The sequence below is a fragment of the Thamnophis sirtalis genome, unplaced genomic scaffold (assembly GCF_051295495.1).
Source record: "Thamnophis sirtalis isolate CommonGarterSnake01/CBP01778 unplaced genomic scaffold, rThaSir2_p1.2 scaffold_4, whole genome shotgun sequence".
Classification (NCBI taxonomy): domain Eukaryota; kingdom Metazoa; phylum Chordata; class Lepidosauria; order Squamata; family Natricidae; genus Thamnophis; species Thamnophis sirtalis.
Genome location: NW_028261384.1, coordinates 11,643,670 through 11,660,825, shown reverse-complemented (window position 1 = coordinate 11,660,825; position 17,156 = coordinate 11,643,670). Strand labels below are relative to the sequence as shown.

Sequence of the window (17,156 nt, the reverse complement as noted above, 5' to 3'; positions counted from 1 at the left end):
ACTGTTGTATCATCTGCAAACTTTAGTACTATAACCAAGAATTCTTCAAGATGCAGTCATTGGTATAGAGCAGTGATTGCTAACCCTTTTCCCATTGCATGTCAAAAGCAGGGAGAGCACAGGGGGGGTCATTCATGGGCGTGACCATGCCCATAATTCTATATGCGTGACCCCCCCCTGGCCTCCCCCCCCACTTGTGGCACGTGGTGGACCCTTTTTTGCCCTCCCCAAGGTCTAGAGGCTTTCTAGGAACCTGGGGAGGAGCGAAAATAGCCTCCCCCGCTCCGTGAAAGCCCTCCGGAGACTTCGGGCTTCATTTTCGGCCATTTTCCATTCCTGAACTTCCATTTTGTGTTTGGGTTGTTTTTTGATTTCAGGGAAGCCTCTGGAGAGTGAAAAATGGCCGAAAATGAAGGCCGAAGTCAGCTGACCAGCGCCGTGGTGCTAACAGGGAAATGCCTTGCGTACCCCAGCAAATGGCTCCACATGCCACCTGTTCATACGTGCCACAGGTTTGCCATCACAGGTATAATGTCAAACGTCATGGACGGCCACACCCACACCCAGTTTAACAAAGGTTGCAATATGTCACGTGATGTGACGTTGCAAGGTTGACACCTGTGGTATAGAGAGAAAAGAATAATGGAGTGAGTACATAGCTCTGGGGTGCGTGTATGCTAAATGAATGGGTATTCAGTGTGATTTTATTTAGCTTCACCTGATGCTTTCTATCTGTCAGAAATCCCAAAGATGCTTTTTTCAAGAGGCAACTGGACTTTCTTCTGGCTGAGAAGCAAAACATCTTCAATGAAAAAACAGAAAGTCCAGCTGCCGCTTGAAAAAAGCACTTTTGGGACAACCATGACCTAGACGGCTGAGAATCTCCATAGATGGAGGGGGGTATGCAGTGGAGTACTCCAAGGCTCTGTTTTAGGCCCAGTACTCAACGTCTTAATACAAATACAATAGCAGAGTTGGAAGGGACCTTGGAGGTCTTCTAGTCCAACTCCCTGCCTAGCAGGAAACCCTATAACATTTCAGACAAATGGCTATCCAACGTCTTCTTAGTGTTGGAGCATTCACAACTTCTGGAGGCAAATTGTTCCACTGATTCATTGTTCTAACTGTCAGGAAATTTCTCCTCAGTTCTAAGTTGCTTCTCTCCTTGATTAGTTTCCATCCATTGCTTCTTGTTCTACCCTCAGGTGCCTTGGAGAATAGCTTGACTCCCTCTTCTTTGTGGCAATCCCTGAGATACTTGAACACTGCTATCATGTCTTCCTTCCTTCCTGTAGTCCTTCTTTTCATTAAACTAGACATACCCAGTTCCTGCATCCGTTCTTCATGTTTTAGTCTCCAGTCCCCTAATCCTCTTTGTTGCTCTTCTCTGCACTCTTTCTAGTCTCTCCACATCTTTTCTACATTGTGGCGACCAGAACTGAATGCAGTATTCCAAGTGTGGCCTTACCAACGCATTATAAAGTAGTATCAACCCTTCATGTGATCTTGATTCTATCCTTCTGTTTATGCAGCCTGGAACTGTGTTGGCTTTTTTGGAGATCCGTTTCCCCCCTCCCCGAGCCTCCATGCGGGCCCTGCACTTGCCTCGCATCCAAAACGGGCCACGTGGAGACTCCTGGGAGGGGCCGGGGAGGGGCAGGGTAGGATGAGTGGGACAAGCCAGGGGTGGGATTTGGAGGTCCTCTGAACTGCCTTATCATTAGCTACGGGTTCTCCCAACCCGGGCAAACCCGTAGCAGCCCACCCCTGCTCATAACACTTGATAAGAGTTTGTTACACCATCAGCTTTCTAATCACAACGAACTAAAGCCAGGCACCAGCTTAAGCCAGAAGAGCTGCAAACACCATACTGCGAACCACTCCAAGCCTCTCCATCTCAGGCGGCCTTCATCAGCTGCATTCAGTCCGGTTCCTCTTTTCCAGAGGAGGCAATTATTACTTGGCAATTAGGTTCAATCAGGGCACCTCAGAGCAGCTGGCTATCTGTCATCCCGAAGCCTCATTTACAAACACGATGGCCTTTTCGATGTGCTAATTTTCTGCTGCTCAGGTCCATTTGCATCATCAGTTGGAAAGAAGGAAAATCATCAATGCAGGAGGAAGGGGGCAGGAAGCAGAGAGAGAGAGAGAGACAGGGATGGGAGAGATAAGCTAGGAAACGAAGGGCACCAAAAATAAATGTTAAATAGGTTTTGAAGGAAAGGGATGGAAAATTTGGCAGAGGACCCACAAGGGCTAAGAGCGTGGAAATATTGATGAGTCTTATACACTGAATAGTCATTTTTGGCCTCCCGAAGCCCTGCCCCTGCATCCTATTTTTGCAAAAATGAAGGCATTTTTGCCTTCCCCCAGCCCTGCAGAAGTCCGCAAAGTGCTCCTGGGGGCCGGGGAGGACAAAAACATTTTTTCTTACTTACCTCTTCAAAATCTTGGTGCGTCTTATACACCAGTGCATCTTATTGTCTGAAAAATACGGTAACTATGCTCATTAGAGAAAAGAATGTAGCTAGCTTTATTTCTGGGTAGTCTGCTTGAAAGAGATAAAAATGAAACTTCAGTTTTGGGGTTTTGATGATTAAGTAGATTGCTGTTATAAAAATGGATAGCATTTACTATTTCTATACAAGTAAAAAACTGAGGTTACAATTGTATTATGTAATTTACTGCACCCCCCCCAAAAAAAGTCGTTTGTCCAGGATATAATAACTTCTCCTATCTTGTATGTGAAGTTGGATTGGAGGAGTTCAAAGTCCCTTCCAGGCCAATGAGTCTATAATCCAGAGTTTTTGCAGATGACAATTTGAAGACAGGACACTTGTAGGCCTAGATAGCAGAGCTTTCTCTTTCTTTTATCAAGTTTTTTTTACATAAATGTATCAAATCAATGCGTGAACAGTGTGACATCTGGGTGTCATTCTAATACAAATAAAACTAACAAAGTTAATCATAATTATTACATTCAATCAACTTATTTCTAGTAAATAATATGCATTTGTTTTAGATTGCAATCTATCATTTCCATGTTTTCTTGTTATTGCTTTCATTTTATTATATAAAAATGTATCCACTGATATCCCCCCTTCTCTTATTTCTATCACCTATTCTTGCTTTTAATCATATCACCCTTTATTAAAAAAATCTTTTCCTTTCTTTTCTTTCTAACTTCTAATCATGTCACCTACCTTAAAAAAGAAAAAGGAAAAGAGAAAGGGAGAAGCAAATCAGAATAACATAAAAGAAATCATCCATCCATGGTCTCTTGCCCGCTTCAATACTTTTAATTGCTATGCTTTAAGAGAAAGAGAGGGAGAAAAAGCAAATCAAAATGATTTAAAATAATAATCATCATTATCATCTATCCATCGTCTCTTCCCCATTTCAATACTTTAATTGCTATGCCTTTTTTAACTTGCCCTGCAAATTCCTCTTAGATCTTTATCTCTGTCTACGCTTGCTTCTTGGACGTTCAATCTAGATATTCTTCTCCCCTCTCCCCTAGATACCAGAGCTTTCAATCACCGCTTTTCCCATGTGTTCTGACCTTTCCTATTTCACATTAATGAGAGAGATCTAGGACAGAGACAGGCAACCAACAGCCCTACAAATGATAGCAAATCCCATCATGCCTGACCATCCCTAACTAGGACTCATGCAATGGAAGCACAAGTAGTCCTTGCTTAGGGATGACATTTGGAACTGGCAACCGTTGCTAAACAGCACAGCCATTAAGCTAGTGTCACATTACCTTGTCCTGGTGTAGGAAAACCTACACCATTTCAGATGAGTGGTTGGTCCAATTTCTTCTTTAAAAATATCTAGTGATGGAGCACCACAACTTCAGGAGACACGTTGTTCTACTGGCTGTACTATCAGTTTAGTCCTCCTTAGTTCTAGGTTGGTTCTCTTCTTGACTAATTTCCATATATTGGAATCTTGCTTTCTGGTCCCTTGAAGAATAGGTTGGCCACTTCTTCTTTGTGGCAGCCCCCTAGATATTGGAAGGCTGATATCATGTCACCCCTAGTCCTTTTCATTAGACATATCCAATTCCTGCAACCATTCTTCATATTTTGACCTCTGGTCCTCTAATCATCTTTCCTGTTCTTTTCTACACTCTTTCTAACAGTTAGCCCATCCATCCATTATACACGACAGACTTCAATAGCTGTATTGTATATTATTGGTGGATGGGTTTAAGTTAGCTTGTTATGAATGATGCTGTTTTCTGTATGAGTTTTTAGACTGCTGAGTTATTCTGTTATTTTATATTTTCTACTTTGGCCCTATTCAAGTTTTCTTAAATCCAATTCATAGTATATTTTAATCTATGACCACAATTGAGCTCCAAATTTCCACTGCTAAGCAAGACAGTTGGCTGAGTTTTGCCCCATTTTACATGGTTGTTAAGTGAGTCAATGCAGTTGTTGAGCTACTAACACAGTTGTTGACTTTGCTTGTCAAAAAGATAAAAAATATGATCACCTGACCTTGGGACATTGCAACCGTCATAAGTATACGCCAGTTCCTAGCATTAAAATTTGGATCACATGACCACAAGGATGCTGCAACCATCATGTGAAAATTAGCCATAAATCACTTTTTCAGTGCTGTTGTCACTTTGGTCACTAAATTAATAATTGTAAATTGAGGACTACCTATAATTTATCTTGGAGTACTTCAGTTGAGAGTATGATTTTTCTAAATAAAGCAGATAGGAAGCAAAGGAAAAAATATCTTAGTTCTGATAAAATTAATTTGATTAAAGTGTATTCTCATAGCTTTTAGGATATAGCAGTTTATAACTTAGTGCTCAGTGCTTTAGGAATATACTGGAACAGCTTTGGAATACTTATATTTACATCAGTACAAAGCACATTTGAGAAAGTTTTCAATAAAATTCCACAACACAAGAGATTAAAAAGAAATCCTTTTTATTTACACATTTCAATTACAGTGTGTAGGTTGAAAATCACAGTTAACTGAATCAGTTTATAAGCATGAAAGTCATGAATCACAGATTTGTAAAGCAGTTTCCACAGTGTAACAACAAACTCTGTAGACAATGGTTCAAGAAAGCAAGAAAAGAAATGGCATATAAAATGCACAACGATTACATCTCACAACATGAGTTGTAAAGTGATTTGGCTAGCGAATGCTGTCAAAACATGAGGCCATAATCACACACCCCTACCCCCCCACCCCACCAATGAGTCAGTAGCACGACAGATCTTACTGCATTTGTCCCAGAAAACATATCAGTCCAGATTAAAGCAGAATACATTGGAACAGCATTTCTGGTTCTATATAGGCGTATCCAGTATTTCACAACATTACAGGTTAGGAAGGATCACACTCAGTAACAGTAAGCAAGGCTTCACAAGTCTGACACTATTACTACACGACAACTATCACCAAGCTATCACTACCACTCAGAGAAAACTAGAAGAGCCTGGAAAAAGAAAAAAAGATTAGTAACAAGGGGTTCTGCTGGAACAGCTCCTGGGTACCACCTCCCTTTAGAGAGAAGGAAAAATAACATAAATAAACTCTTATTAAATAGATTATCCAGTTGTCCAAAATATAAATCTTTCCTAAAAAAGAAGAAAGCCTGTAATGGAAAAAAAATATTAGTGTAGGTTAAGAAGCTACAAGTCCATACATCAAGAAAGCAGAAGCATCTTCTGTTTAATATATGTAAAAATCATTATCTGGAATAGGTCATTCCAGAGAATCCAAAATGTTGTTTCCCCCTAAACCATAACAATCCTGGGAGCAGTTCAGTCGTTTTCAGATATATATCTACTTCACCAGAAGTTGTTCAAGAGGTTCCAACCGTTATGTTCCAAAAGAAACAGAAACGTTATGATCCAGATGTGTGGAATGATCTGGAGGGAAAAGGAATATTCTGGAATTCTCTGGAATAGTCTAAATGTGATGAAATTTGCAAATGCCTATATTGGTTTATAGTGGTCCATTAATGAAACTAGCTAATGGATTTCTAAAGGAAAGATTAACAAGAAGCGAATGGTTAAGGAGAGACTCAAAAGGAGAAAATTGTTCCAATACTGGAGATTTTTAAGAAAAGATTGGGCAGCCATATGTCTGGAACGGCATAGGGTGTCCTGCTTGAGGAGGTGGTTGGACTAGAAGACTTTTAAGGCTCCTTCTAACTCTTTTATTATTTTATTATTCTGTAATCACCCAACTTACTGGTCACTGATATTAAAGGTAGCAGTCACACAATTTGATGGGTTTGTTGTAAAAAGATGGATCTCTGAGAATAGCCTTTCTCAAACTGAGGTCTCTGAGGTATGTCTGGACTACAGTTCTGAAATGTTATAATCCTAACGTATCTAGATTGGATGCTAGATATAAACCACTAATCCTTCTAATTGTAACTTTATGATTTGCTGAAAGAACAGAATTCAAGAATGCGGATCTGATACAATGCAATACAATACAATGGTGTAAGAAAATAATTTAAGGTAAAGGTTCCCCTCACACATATGTGCCAGTCATTCCTGACTCTAGGGGGTGGTGCCCATCTCCGTTTCAAAGCTGAACAGCCACCACTGTCCGAAGACGTCTCCATAGTTGTCTGAAGGTGCACGGAATGCTGTTATCTTCCCACCAAAGGTGGTTCCTATTTTTCTACTTGCATTTTTACATGCTTTCGAACTGCTAGGTTGGCAGAAACTGTGACAAGTTAAGGAAGCTCCCTCCGTTATATGGCACTAGGGATTCAAACCGCCAAACTGCCAACCTTTCTGATAGACAAGCTCAGAATCTTAGCTACTGAGCCATAGTTTACTTGAGTGCAAAAATGCCACAAAGTGAAACACTAATGGGGCTTAAGAACCAGGAAGTGAAGGGGAAATAAATCAATTGACTATTTTAACATGAGGCACAAGATACTTTAGAATTTGTCAAATTTACAACTAAGATGTATGGACTTCAACTCCCATTATTCTGGGAATTGAAGTTCACCCATCTTAAAGTTGCTAAAGTTAAGAAACTGTTCTAGAACTAAACTCAACGGCTGGCCTGCAATATGCCACTTCCGATCACCAGTGACAATTAAAACAGTTATATAAGGGAAAGAAGGGATACACTTACCACTCATTAAGTCATATAGACCTCATTTTAGCATCTAAAAATGTTAAGATAAATATCCCTCTTTTTTGTATTTTTTAGGAGAAGGGTTTGCAAAAGCTCAATGTGCACATTTTCCTTCTGACAATTCTGAAACTGTGCTCTCCAAATAGGTCCAATCTCTCAACTAAGTATGCAAAGCCTAGAAATGCCCTTGAAATGGGATATGTTCCTGCTTTATGCCACGCTAGTCACATACAAAAAATTTGGACCCAAGTTCCTAAGTAATTCCCTTAATAAAGATTGAACAGTCAATTCAGCTTTAGTCTGAATATATTTAAAGAGAGAAAAGATATTTTTAAAGAGAGAAAGGCGGGAATGGGGGAGGGGAAGGGAAGGGAGGGAGGGAGGGAAGAAGACAGAAAGAGAAAGAGAGAGAGAGAAAGAGAAAGGAAGGAAGGAAGGAAGGAAGGAAGGAAGGAAGGAAGGAGGGTGCAAAGGCCCAATGAATGAAAAATCATGATTGGAAAAATGCCATAAGCATGATGTAAAACTAAGGCAACTGCTGAGCTAGATAGATTCAGTATAAACAAACAAACAAACAAACAAACAAACAAACAACTTGAAGGTCTCCTATAAAGGAATGGGTCTGATGCAGTAGTTCCACCTGTTTAAAAAAAATGATTTCAAAGTTAAGCTCTGGAGGAGTCAGGAATGAATTATTTCCCCTATACCTGAAAGAAAAACATTACATAAAAATAAATCTTCATTTTTAGCTACATAAAATGGGAAAGGAAACAAAACATGCTTCACAGAACAGACCAGCATTATGCATGTAAGTCAAACAGATTAACTGTACAATTTTACTCTCAACAATAATTTCAATAAATCAGCACATTTTCTGCATTACTAAACTAAGGAAAAACTATATCATTCAGCTGGATGATCTAGTTAAAATCGCTGGCTTTGGGGATCCTGCTTACCAGAGTGCATTAAAGATTTTTCATTAAGAACTTTCTCCCATTCTCTTCTTTAAATGTTTTTAAACCAACGGCAAAGAGAAACACTGAGTTTTATCTCTCTCTTTTTTTTAACATTCTGAACCAAACATCTCACATAACAGAAAAAGAGGCAGCACTACCAAAGATATATCCTTTGAATGTCACAATTAAAAATGATCCTTCCCAACCAGATTTATACCAAACGCTGGCATACATGAGATCCAATATGAATCAATGTTCCATACATTAGGGCCCAAGGCCCATACCAGAAATAAGTTATTAAATATATATAAATAAATAAATGAATAAATGAATAAATAAATAAATAATAGGTTACAATAAACCTTACACACAAATCCTTAGGATTTAAAATAGTTTGCAATACTTCACAAATGCAATACTTTGGTAAACAGTATGGGTCTTTTGCTATTTTGTGGTGACCTTAATTCAGATACACCTCAACCATGCTATTCGGAAATATGTTATGGCTTTAAAAGCCAACTGCGCTACTTTGGATGCCATTAAAAGAATTCTCCAACCCTTCTTTTTGTCCAATATGGCTGCTGCAAAATAAAGCTCAGAAGACAGTGAGAAAGGCATTCAAAGGGGGTGGAAATGGGGAGAGAAAGGAAGAAGCCCATTCATATGTATGTTATACTGCCAACCTACCGGTAGTTAATGAAAAGATATTAAGAACCTACACTAGAAAGTTGTGGATAGGAAGCCTGCCTTATTTGTTTTCCTAGTACTAAGGAATGCCCATAAAAAGATCTAAAAAGTGCCACCAAATAAAATATATTTCATGAATAAAATCATGAAAACTGAAACTGGGTATATCAGATAAATAGAATAAGTAAACTAACATCTAAAGTGTATCTCTGAGATAGTGTAATTAACTTGACTTCCTGGTTCAAGTAAATGTTTCTAAAGGGTTTAATAGCTGCCAAAATTCCTTTGGATCAACTATGAAAAGTTTCCAGCATCACTTATTATTCTGAAAAGTGTCCAAGGTAACATTATGTTTTCAATTCTTCTGTGATTGCTATGTTTTGGTTCTTTGAGCCCTCTTGGTGATGAAATATTCATTTATACCATTTAAAGTCAGTTGCTGACAAGAAATACAGCAATCCCTTAGTTTCACCATTTGGGCCACTTGAGGAAAAACAAGAAACCAGAGAAGAATGAAGGAGAAATGTCATGTTATGCTGGCATTTTCCTACAAAGCTGATCAGCTCACTTTAACCTCACTCTTTAAGGGAGATGGGTGATCTAGAAATATGAAGCATGAAATAAATAAATAAATAAATAAACAAACAAACAAACAAATAAATAAATTGTTGTAGAAGGTTTTGTTGTTATGTAACTCATACTAGGTCTCTTCAACAATGGACTATATTCTTGCCACATAATTCGTACCAGCACTTAGATGCTGCTATCTCAAGGACAATACTTGGTCAACAGTGGTTCAATTGTTCAAACAACCTAGTTTGATACAATCTACAAATAGTTGATGCATTCATCTCTATACAGTCTGGCTCTCCCTGCATGTTTTAGGGTGTTAGCCCTGTAAATGTATTTTTAATAATTATAAATTTGACTTCTGCTGAACATCCCTCCCTTATGACCAACATTTCAGAACAACTTTTAAAAATCTGAAGAAGTGTAAAACACAAATAGTTATATAGAGATGATATTCTGTAATCTTCCCATGAGCACTAAACCAAGAGAAAATCACCCTCATTTTTAGCCTGGACAAAAACATCATTACAGGATTATCTTTAATTTCTTTTGAAATTATCCAACCTTGTCCAAAATGAATGTTAAAAGTGCATGAATTAATGAATATGATAGTGGCCATTTAGCTTTGAACTACAAAATTATTAAATATTCAGCATCACACTTAACTTGACTGCACTTATCATTGATATGAGTAGAAAAACTAAACTAACTTGGAAAATGTTGCCAAATTAAATGAAAATTATCTCTATAAGAGAAAAAAGTTTCCACATACAGTGGTCACTGGCTAAACATCTGTACCAAATGTATGCTTTCGAAGTTTCAGAACAAATAATACACAGGTCAAGATACATGTATTGACTTAACTGGCATCTTTATAAAAACAGAAGTGTTACACCAATAATAATAGCAATAATAACAGCAACATGGAACCATTTTCATTCAACTCTGATAAAACAGCACAACTGCCCTCCTCCCCATCCCACCAAACAAGCTTTTGTGTAACTAAATTAGTAATATGTGAACAGCTTCATTTAAATTTGTTTTAAAGTCTTGTATTTACACAATATATTAAATGCAATGATTGCATTTTTGCATTTTTAAAATAACACATGATAAGGAAAGAACAAGATAATGGTTGCAACAGATCTTCTACCAACGATGTGGAGATAGTTTAGGAAGCATTGTGGAAAGAACAGGCTCTCGTATTTTTACGGTGATTAGCTTTTGTGGAAGGCATCTCAAAATTAGGGACCAATGTTACTGTGATCATGTCAGTTGATATTAATCAGTTGAGGTATTGTAGTATCTATAGACAATTCAAGTGAGAGATTTGATGCCCATCAATGATAGGGCAAGTTTCCTTCTGCTTATTACGAAGAAAGAGAAAAAAAATTCACTTCTTCCTCTTTTCCTTATCTCAGAAAATCCCTTCTACTAAGATGGTGAGCGTGTTATACACACATTAGACCCTTCCTATCATGTGTATGGGATGGGCCTCAGACAAAGCATACTAAAGTCCACCCCATTATTTTAAATGCTATACCACAGAAGATTTCCCCAAGCTATAAGCCTTAAAAGCATTAATTAACACTGTCCTCAAAATACCTTAAACTGTTTAGAAGGTTATCCAGCCTAATCAAAGATCTGTTGACATAAGAAATAAAAGTTTCCTCTGACCTCAAATGTGATGTAGAGGTTGGGCACTATAAAACTCCCCTCTCTGGCAGGCATTGTTGCATTTAAGTTGTACCTGAGCTATGTGGTGAAGACTTTCTTAAAAAAAAAACCCAGTAACTTTAAATGTTAATTCCTAAATAGCAATCTTAACTTTGTGGAAAGACTATACCATATCCCGGGATAGACAAAGATATAATACGCTCTCTCTCGACTCTGAGGGTCTGTTCTGTTTTTAACACAATTCTAAGCACTGAAAAGCTAGCCTAAAATGCACCTTCAACTAAAATCCCAGGTTTTTTTTTAACAAACTCAAATTAAGAGCTGTAAATAATAAAGGCCTCTCTGGTATAGTCAAATTCAAGCTCTACTTCGCAAAGATGAAGATGGTTTTCACTAACTATCATTAAAAACCCTAACATTATCTTCACACCCTACACTATACCAAAATGCTATAGCTGTAATTATTACCTCTAGGGGGGGAAAACAGCTTTGTCTTTAAAAGACATGATATATTTTCATATCTTTATTGCTGATTCCCTCCTGTTCTTAAACAGGAACACAGTTTTAAAAGCCTTCTAGTTTTTACAGAATATGATTCTGAATAATTAGAAAAGGAACATCACTACTTGCGTAACCTGCAGTCCTGAAAGAACATCCCTTAACTATTTTTCTATACCCTCAAAGGAACTTATAATCTTTACTTGCTCTATGTTTATTGGCCTGAAATGTATAAACATTGAATAGATTTCTAAGAGTAGTAAAAGGAATTCTCTCTTCTCACACCTTTTTTTGAAGGAAAGAGTTTATTTAGTGTAAAATAAAATCTCAGAGAGGGAATGTCTTCATAATTCACCAGGTGGTGTGGGAATAGTATTAGAGTACGATTTGGAAGACTCTACTGTTATCAAGTATTACTGCCAATTATTAAACAGAAAGAAAAAATAATTATAAATATGAAGCTCAACACCAGTAACTTACTTCCCCAAAAGCCTAAGCAAAATGGATCCCCTCTTCCTGAATATGTAACTTCCTCATACTAGCAACCCCCAGTTATTTCCTGGCCATACAGGCCCTGTAAGAAAGCAGAAGAGAAGGCTGAAAGACAGGTTGTTCTAAGATTTTGGACCCTGAACACGACCATCCTTCCTAGGTAATGACATCATCTGGTCAGACAATTTGTCCAAAATAGGGTTAGTAAGAAATATTAGGAATACTGAGAGGTATACTTTATGTGCAACAATTATATTCACTTTACTAGGAATAAGATCTTTCAAGAATGAGCTTCAAAGCCTCTGGGCAAAAAAAAAAAGAAAGAAAAGAAAATCCATTAAATTATATGGCTCAGTGTTTATTGTGTACTATAGGCATCTGTATGCTTAGCTACAAACAGTAGATTATGGGTGCATTCTGATTTCAACATCCCACACTGAAGATAAGGGCAACCATTATCAAATATTCTTTTCTAAGAAAAAATATTATAAAAGTTATTTTCAAGAGTCAAAGTTCTTTTGATCCAAGACATTGTGATCACGTAGCATATAGCCTAAAATATCCATGTATACTATTCACACGGGAGATCTGTAGTTCTGTATGTTCCATACAGATAGTTTTCACTCTCTGTCATCCTTCCATTTGTAGCAAGGTGGTTGATGTTGTTGTTGTTGTTGTTGTTGTCAGCAGCTGTCACAGAGTAATTTTGAATTTTCAGAAGGAGTCTGCAAAGCTGGCACCGGAAATTACAGGGAGATTCTACCCTTCTGACTTCCTCCATAACCTGCTGTATTTTAAGACAACTTAGGCCCAGTGGGTCACTCCACTATCAGCGCCACGTTGATATGGGAAAGATCTATCATGTGCCTGGAAAAAGATGAATTCATAAAGACTTAAGGCAGATGTATTTTTTTGAATGGATGAAGGAACTTATTTAGTTACACACTTTCTTCCCATTTTAGGCATAGTTCAGAGATAGCCAAGTTTTCTAAGCCAATATTCCTCAAACTATAAAAACATTGGGTTGTTTCATTGTCAGATTGATTGATTGATTGATTGATTGGTATGCTGCTGATGTCAGCTCTGGACAGATTTACAATGCAATAAAAATAGAAATATAAAAGCAACTATAAATGTAGGAATAGTTAAAATTACAAAAATTAAATACCAATAAAGGAGAATATTTGTAGCTCAGAGTTGAAATGTGGGGTCTTTAATGCTCTCTGAGTGCTTGTTTTCTTGCAGATTTTCATTACTATTCAACACATTTCAACCAATGGATACCCACACAACTTTATCAGAAAGTCCCTGATCATTCAACCCAATACAGCACAACCTACACGCACCCTAAAAAGAGTTACACTGCCATACATCAAGAATATCTTAGAAACCACTAACAGACTACTACAACCACATGGAATCAGCATAGCATTCAAGCCAACTAAAGCCCTTCATAACATCCTAGACTTCAGCTAGTCCAGAATGCGGCCGCGCGAGCGATTGTGGGTGCACCTCGCTTCACCCACATAACACCTATCCTCCGCGAGCTGCACTGGCTTCCGGTCGATCTCCGGGTACGCTTCAAGGTGCTACTTATCACCTTCAAAGCCCTTCATGGTAGTGGATCTGGGTACTTGAGAGACCGCCTACTGCCAATTACCTCCACCCAACCAATTAGATCCCATAGATTAGGCCTCCTCCGAGTCCCATCTGCCGGTCAATGTCGACTGGCAACTACGCGGAGGAGAGCCTTCTCGGTGGCAGCTCCGACCCTCTGGAACGATCTCCCCATGGAGATTCGTACCCTCACCACCCTCCAGACCTTCCGCACAGCCCTTAAAAACTGGCTATCCCGTCAGGCCTGGGATTAAAGACTGTAACCCACCCGAATAGTATGAATGTCGTGCTTTTAATGATGTATTGTCTTATGTGTCAATTGTCTGTTTCCCTCCCTTTTCGAGTTGTAAGCCGCCCTGAGTCCCCCCAGGGAAAAGGGCGGCATATAAATAAATTACTCTAAACTCTAAACTCTAAACTCTAAGCCAACCAAAAGACTCAGCAACCCCAGAAGAAAAACAGAAGTCATCTACAACATACAATGTAAGAACTGCAACAATCACTTACTATGTAGGACAAACAGGCAGAAGACTGGCTGAACACATCCACGAAGACCAACTGGAAGTCAGAAGACATGACAGAAATTCTTTAATTTCGCAACAGACAGACAGACTTAACCATAGTTTCAATTGGGAAAATGTAACAATCCTAGACCAGGCCAAATCCAAAAATGCCAGGGAATTTCTAGAAGCATGTCACTCTGACAAATCAACCATCAACAGACACATAGACCTTAACAACATCTACAGACTATGCAAAAGAGATGTTGCTGGTTGAGACAACCAACCAGCCCAAAAGAGAACAAAAAGACTCCAGAACCTCTCCAGTAGTAATCAGCACTCAGATCAGCATAGATTACCATATTTTTCAGAGTATAAGATGCACCTTTTTCCCTCCAAAAAGAAGGGTGAAAATCTGGGTGCATCTTATACACTGAATACAGCATTTAATACAGGTCTTCAAAGTGCAAAATCCCCCTTTTTTTAATTTGTCTCTTCAAAATCTTGGTGCATCTTACACTCCGGTGCATCTTATACTCTGAAAAATACAGTAACTCAAAGGTTAACTTCAGGCCACAGTCAAGTAAACAATACCCCAATCAATGAATTGCCAAAGAGCCCAAACAAAGGATCCTAAGACCATCCCCCACTCCCATAGGCAAGCAAGTCACCAGGGTATAAACTGACAGCAAACAGCACTCCTTGCTAGCGCTGATGATGTTACCTAGTTTGGGTAATGAAATGTCTAGAAAAAAACAAGCAAGCTCAGAGCATCAAGAGTAAATAGAGTAAAAACCCCAAAGGCTCACACAGGACAGAATTGGTGCCTTCTTCTACAGCTGCACAACTCCACCCTATAGTTTCTCCACACCTACCACCAGAATCAGATATTAAGGCCCCTTTGGAAGACCAAAAAAGAGGGTGGGTGGATCTTACCTCTGGTAACAGGATTTTCCAAAGTGTGGGGGCCACAATGGAAAAGCCTATTTTCCTAGAGCCCATCAGCCAAGATTCCTTGGCTGTCAGAATCTGCAGTTGGCCTCTTATGCCAGAACACAACCCATTGGGGCAAGACAGTTCTTCAGATATTCTGGACCTAGCTTTGTCAAGCACCAAACTTTTTCACGAAGACATTGGCTTGTTAAACTATAGTTTCCAGAATTTGAATCCACTTTATATTCTGCTTACAAATCATGACACAAAACACGGGTCTCCAAACTTGGTAATTTAAAACTCATGGACTCCAGCTCCTAGAATTTCTCAGCCAGATAGCTATGCTGACTGAGCATAGTTGGCTAAGGAATTCTGAGAACTGAACATAAGCTTTAATGTTGCCAAGTTTGGAGACTCCCTAACAAAAAACATTATCTGAAATCCTGATTTGTACACTGTATATAAAATGATGCCATGGAAAACTGTGGCTTAAAGACAGATGTCACTGTTAAAAAATGTGTAGTGAGACATAAAGAAACGAAGAATTGAACACAGAGACTCAAGGCTAACTTTCAGTATGATCATCATTATGATGAATCAGGTCTAAATTAAACACGTCACCAATCTTATAGGTCTTTATATATTGGTTGAAAAAAACAATTTTTAATACTGTACTTTAGTATGTATTAACATTAAATTTATTTTTTCCCTATTGCTGTGTTAAGCAACAACTGCCTTTTTTATCAGGTTGGTTGGGGATAATGAGATTGTAATACAATTCATCTTACACTGAGAAATGCAAAATAATGTATATAAGATTAAGACCTATGGATGCTACTCACCTGTGAAACTTCTGCTGAAATTTTAAAGCATCAGCGGGCTCTTTAAATTTTGCAATGGCCTTTCGTTGTTGAGGCAGCATCTGTAAACTCTATTGAAGACAAAAGAAAGAGGAAAAGAACATCAGAGTTTAGATAAATTTTCTCTTAATAGCTGTTGCAAAAAATGAGCTAAAGTGGAAGCCACAAAGCTAGTACTTAACTCGCAAATGAATCCATCTGAATACATAATCTGATGTCCATGTTTAGCTATTATGAGAAATTCCACCATCTTCTAATATTTTCTCTACCTTTCTCTTTCTCTGTCTTTCTCTGCTACATCATTATAGCAACTATAAGATGGTCTTTTAAAAAATAATTAAAATTCATTCTGAGGCTGTATTCTTGTTAAGAGAGCTCCTGGAGAGGGCTAGGAGGGTGTTAATCTGTTGCAAATATCATCTTGATTTCTGACACTTTACCTTTCTATATTTCCATTAACCTCCTTATACAAGTTAAAAGGGAAACAAAGCAAGTGGGAGGGAAGGACCAAGCCTTAAAGGAAGCAGGCCCCGGTCTCCCTGCCCCAAGCAGAAACTGAGGAGACCAGCTTTTAGAAATGCAGGTTTGGTAATTTATTCAAGGCAGGATATTTTGAAACTCCTTGGCAGAATGGTAGGATTTGAAAGCAGCCCCCCATCCAAGATCCAACACAGGACAAAAGCCATTAGCCACAATAGGAATTACCATTAAGATAATTTCAGAACACAAGCCCTTTCATTGCACCACCCCAGTGGTGGGTTCCGGATCCCATTCCAACCGGTACGGTTGGAACGGGCCTGGTGTCACCCACATGGACGCGCGCATCGTGCACATGCTTCATACTTGCCTGCGACGCTTCCGCAAGCCTCTGTGACGCTCCAGTCCCAAGGGAGTGGGCGTCATACAAATGTTAATAAATCTAAATCTAAAATCTAAATCCAGCTGCTCGGCGGAGCATTGCGCAGGTGTCGTACGTGCCATGCGCATAAGCGCCAAAGGACAAAGGAGTTTGGCCAGACAAGTGGGCCCTCCGTAGCACCGTGCCAGAATAGTATCACATGCTTTGCGCAGGCTCCGGTATGCCCATACCGGAGCGTACCACCTGCAACCCACCACTGCACCACCCCTAGAGCAGTTCAAACTTCAAAGTCACATAAACCTGGGAGCTCAGATAAACAATAAGCCAGAGGTTGACCAGATTAGCTCAGACAAGCACCTAGGATTTA

The 17,156-nt window shown here is 38.8% G+C and overlaps 1 protein-coding gene across 5 annotated transcripts in view; it reads right to left on the bottom strand.

Moving 5' to 3' along the window:
• Positions 1 to 4,931: 4,931 nt before the first annotated feature.
• RBM33 (RNA binding motif protein 33) overlaps positions 4,932 to 17,156 on the bottom strand; it is a 135,368-nt gene continuing 123,143 nt past the window's right edge. For all 5 annotated transcript variants that reach the window (XM_087712481.1, XM_087712479.1, XM_087712483.1 and 2 more), the window contains 2 exons: positions 15,913 to 16,001; positions 4,932 to 12,887 (listed from right to left, as the gene is read on the bottom strand). In XM_087712481.1, the coding sequence (XP_087568607.1) occupies positions 15,935 to 16,001 (67 nt within the window). In that variant the 3' untranslated portion in view covers positions 4,932 to 12,887; positions 15,913 to 15,934. The remainder of the gene's footprint in view (positions 12,888 to 15,912; positions 16,002 to 17,156) is intronic.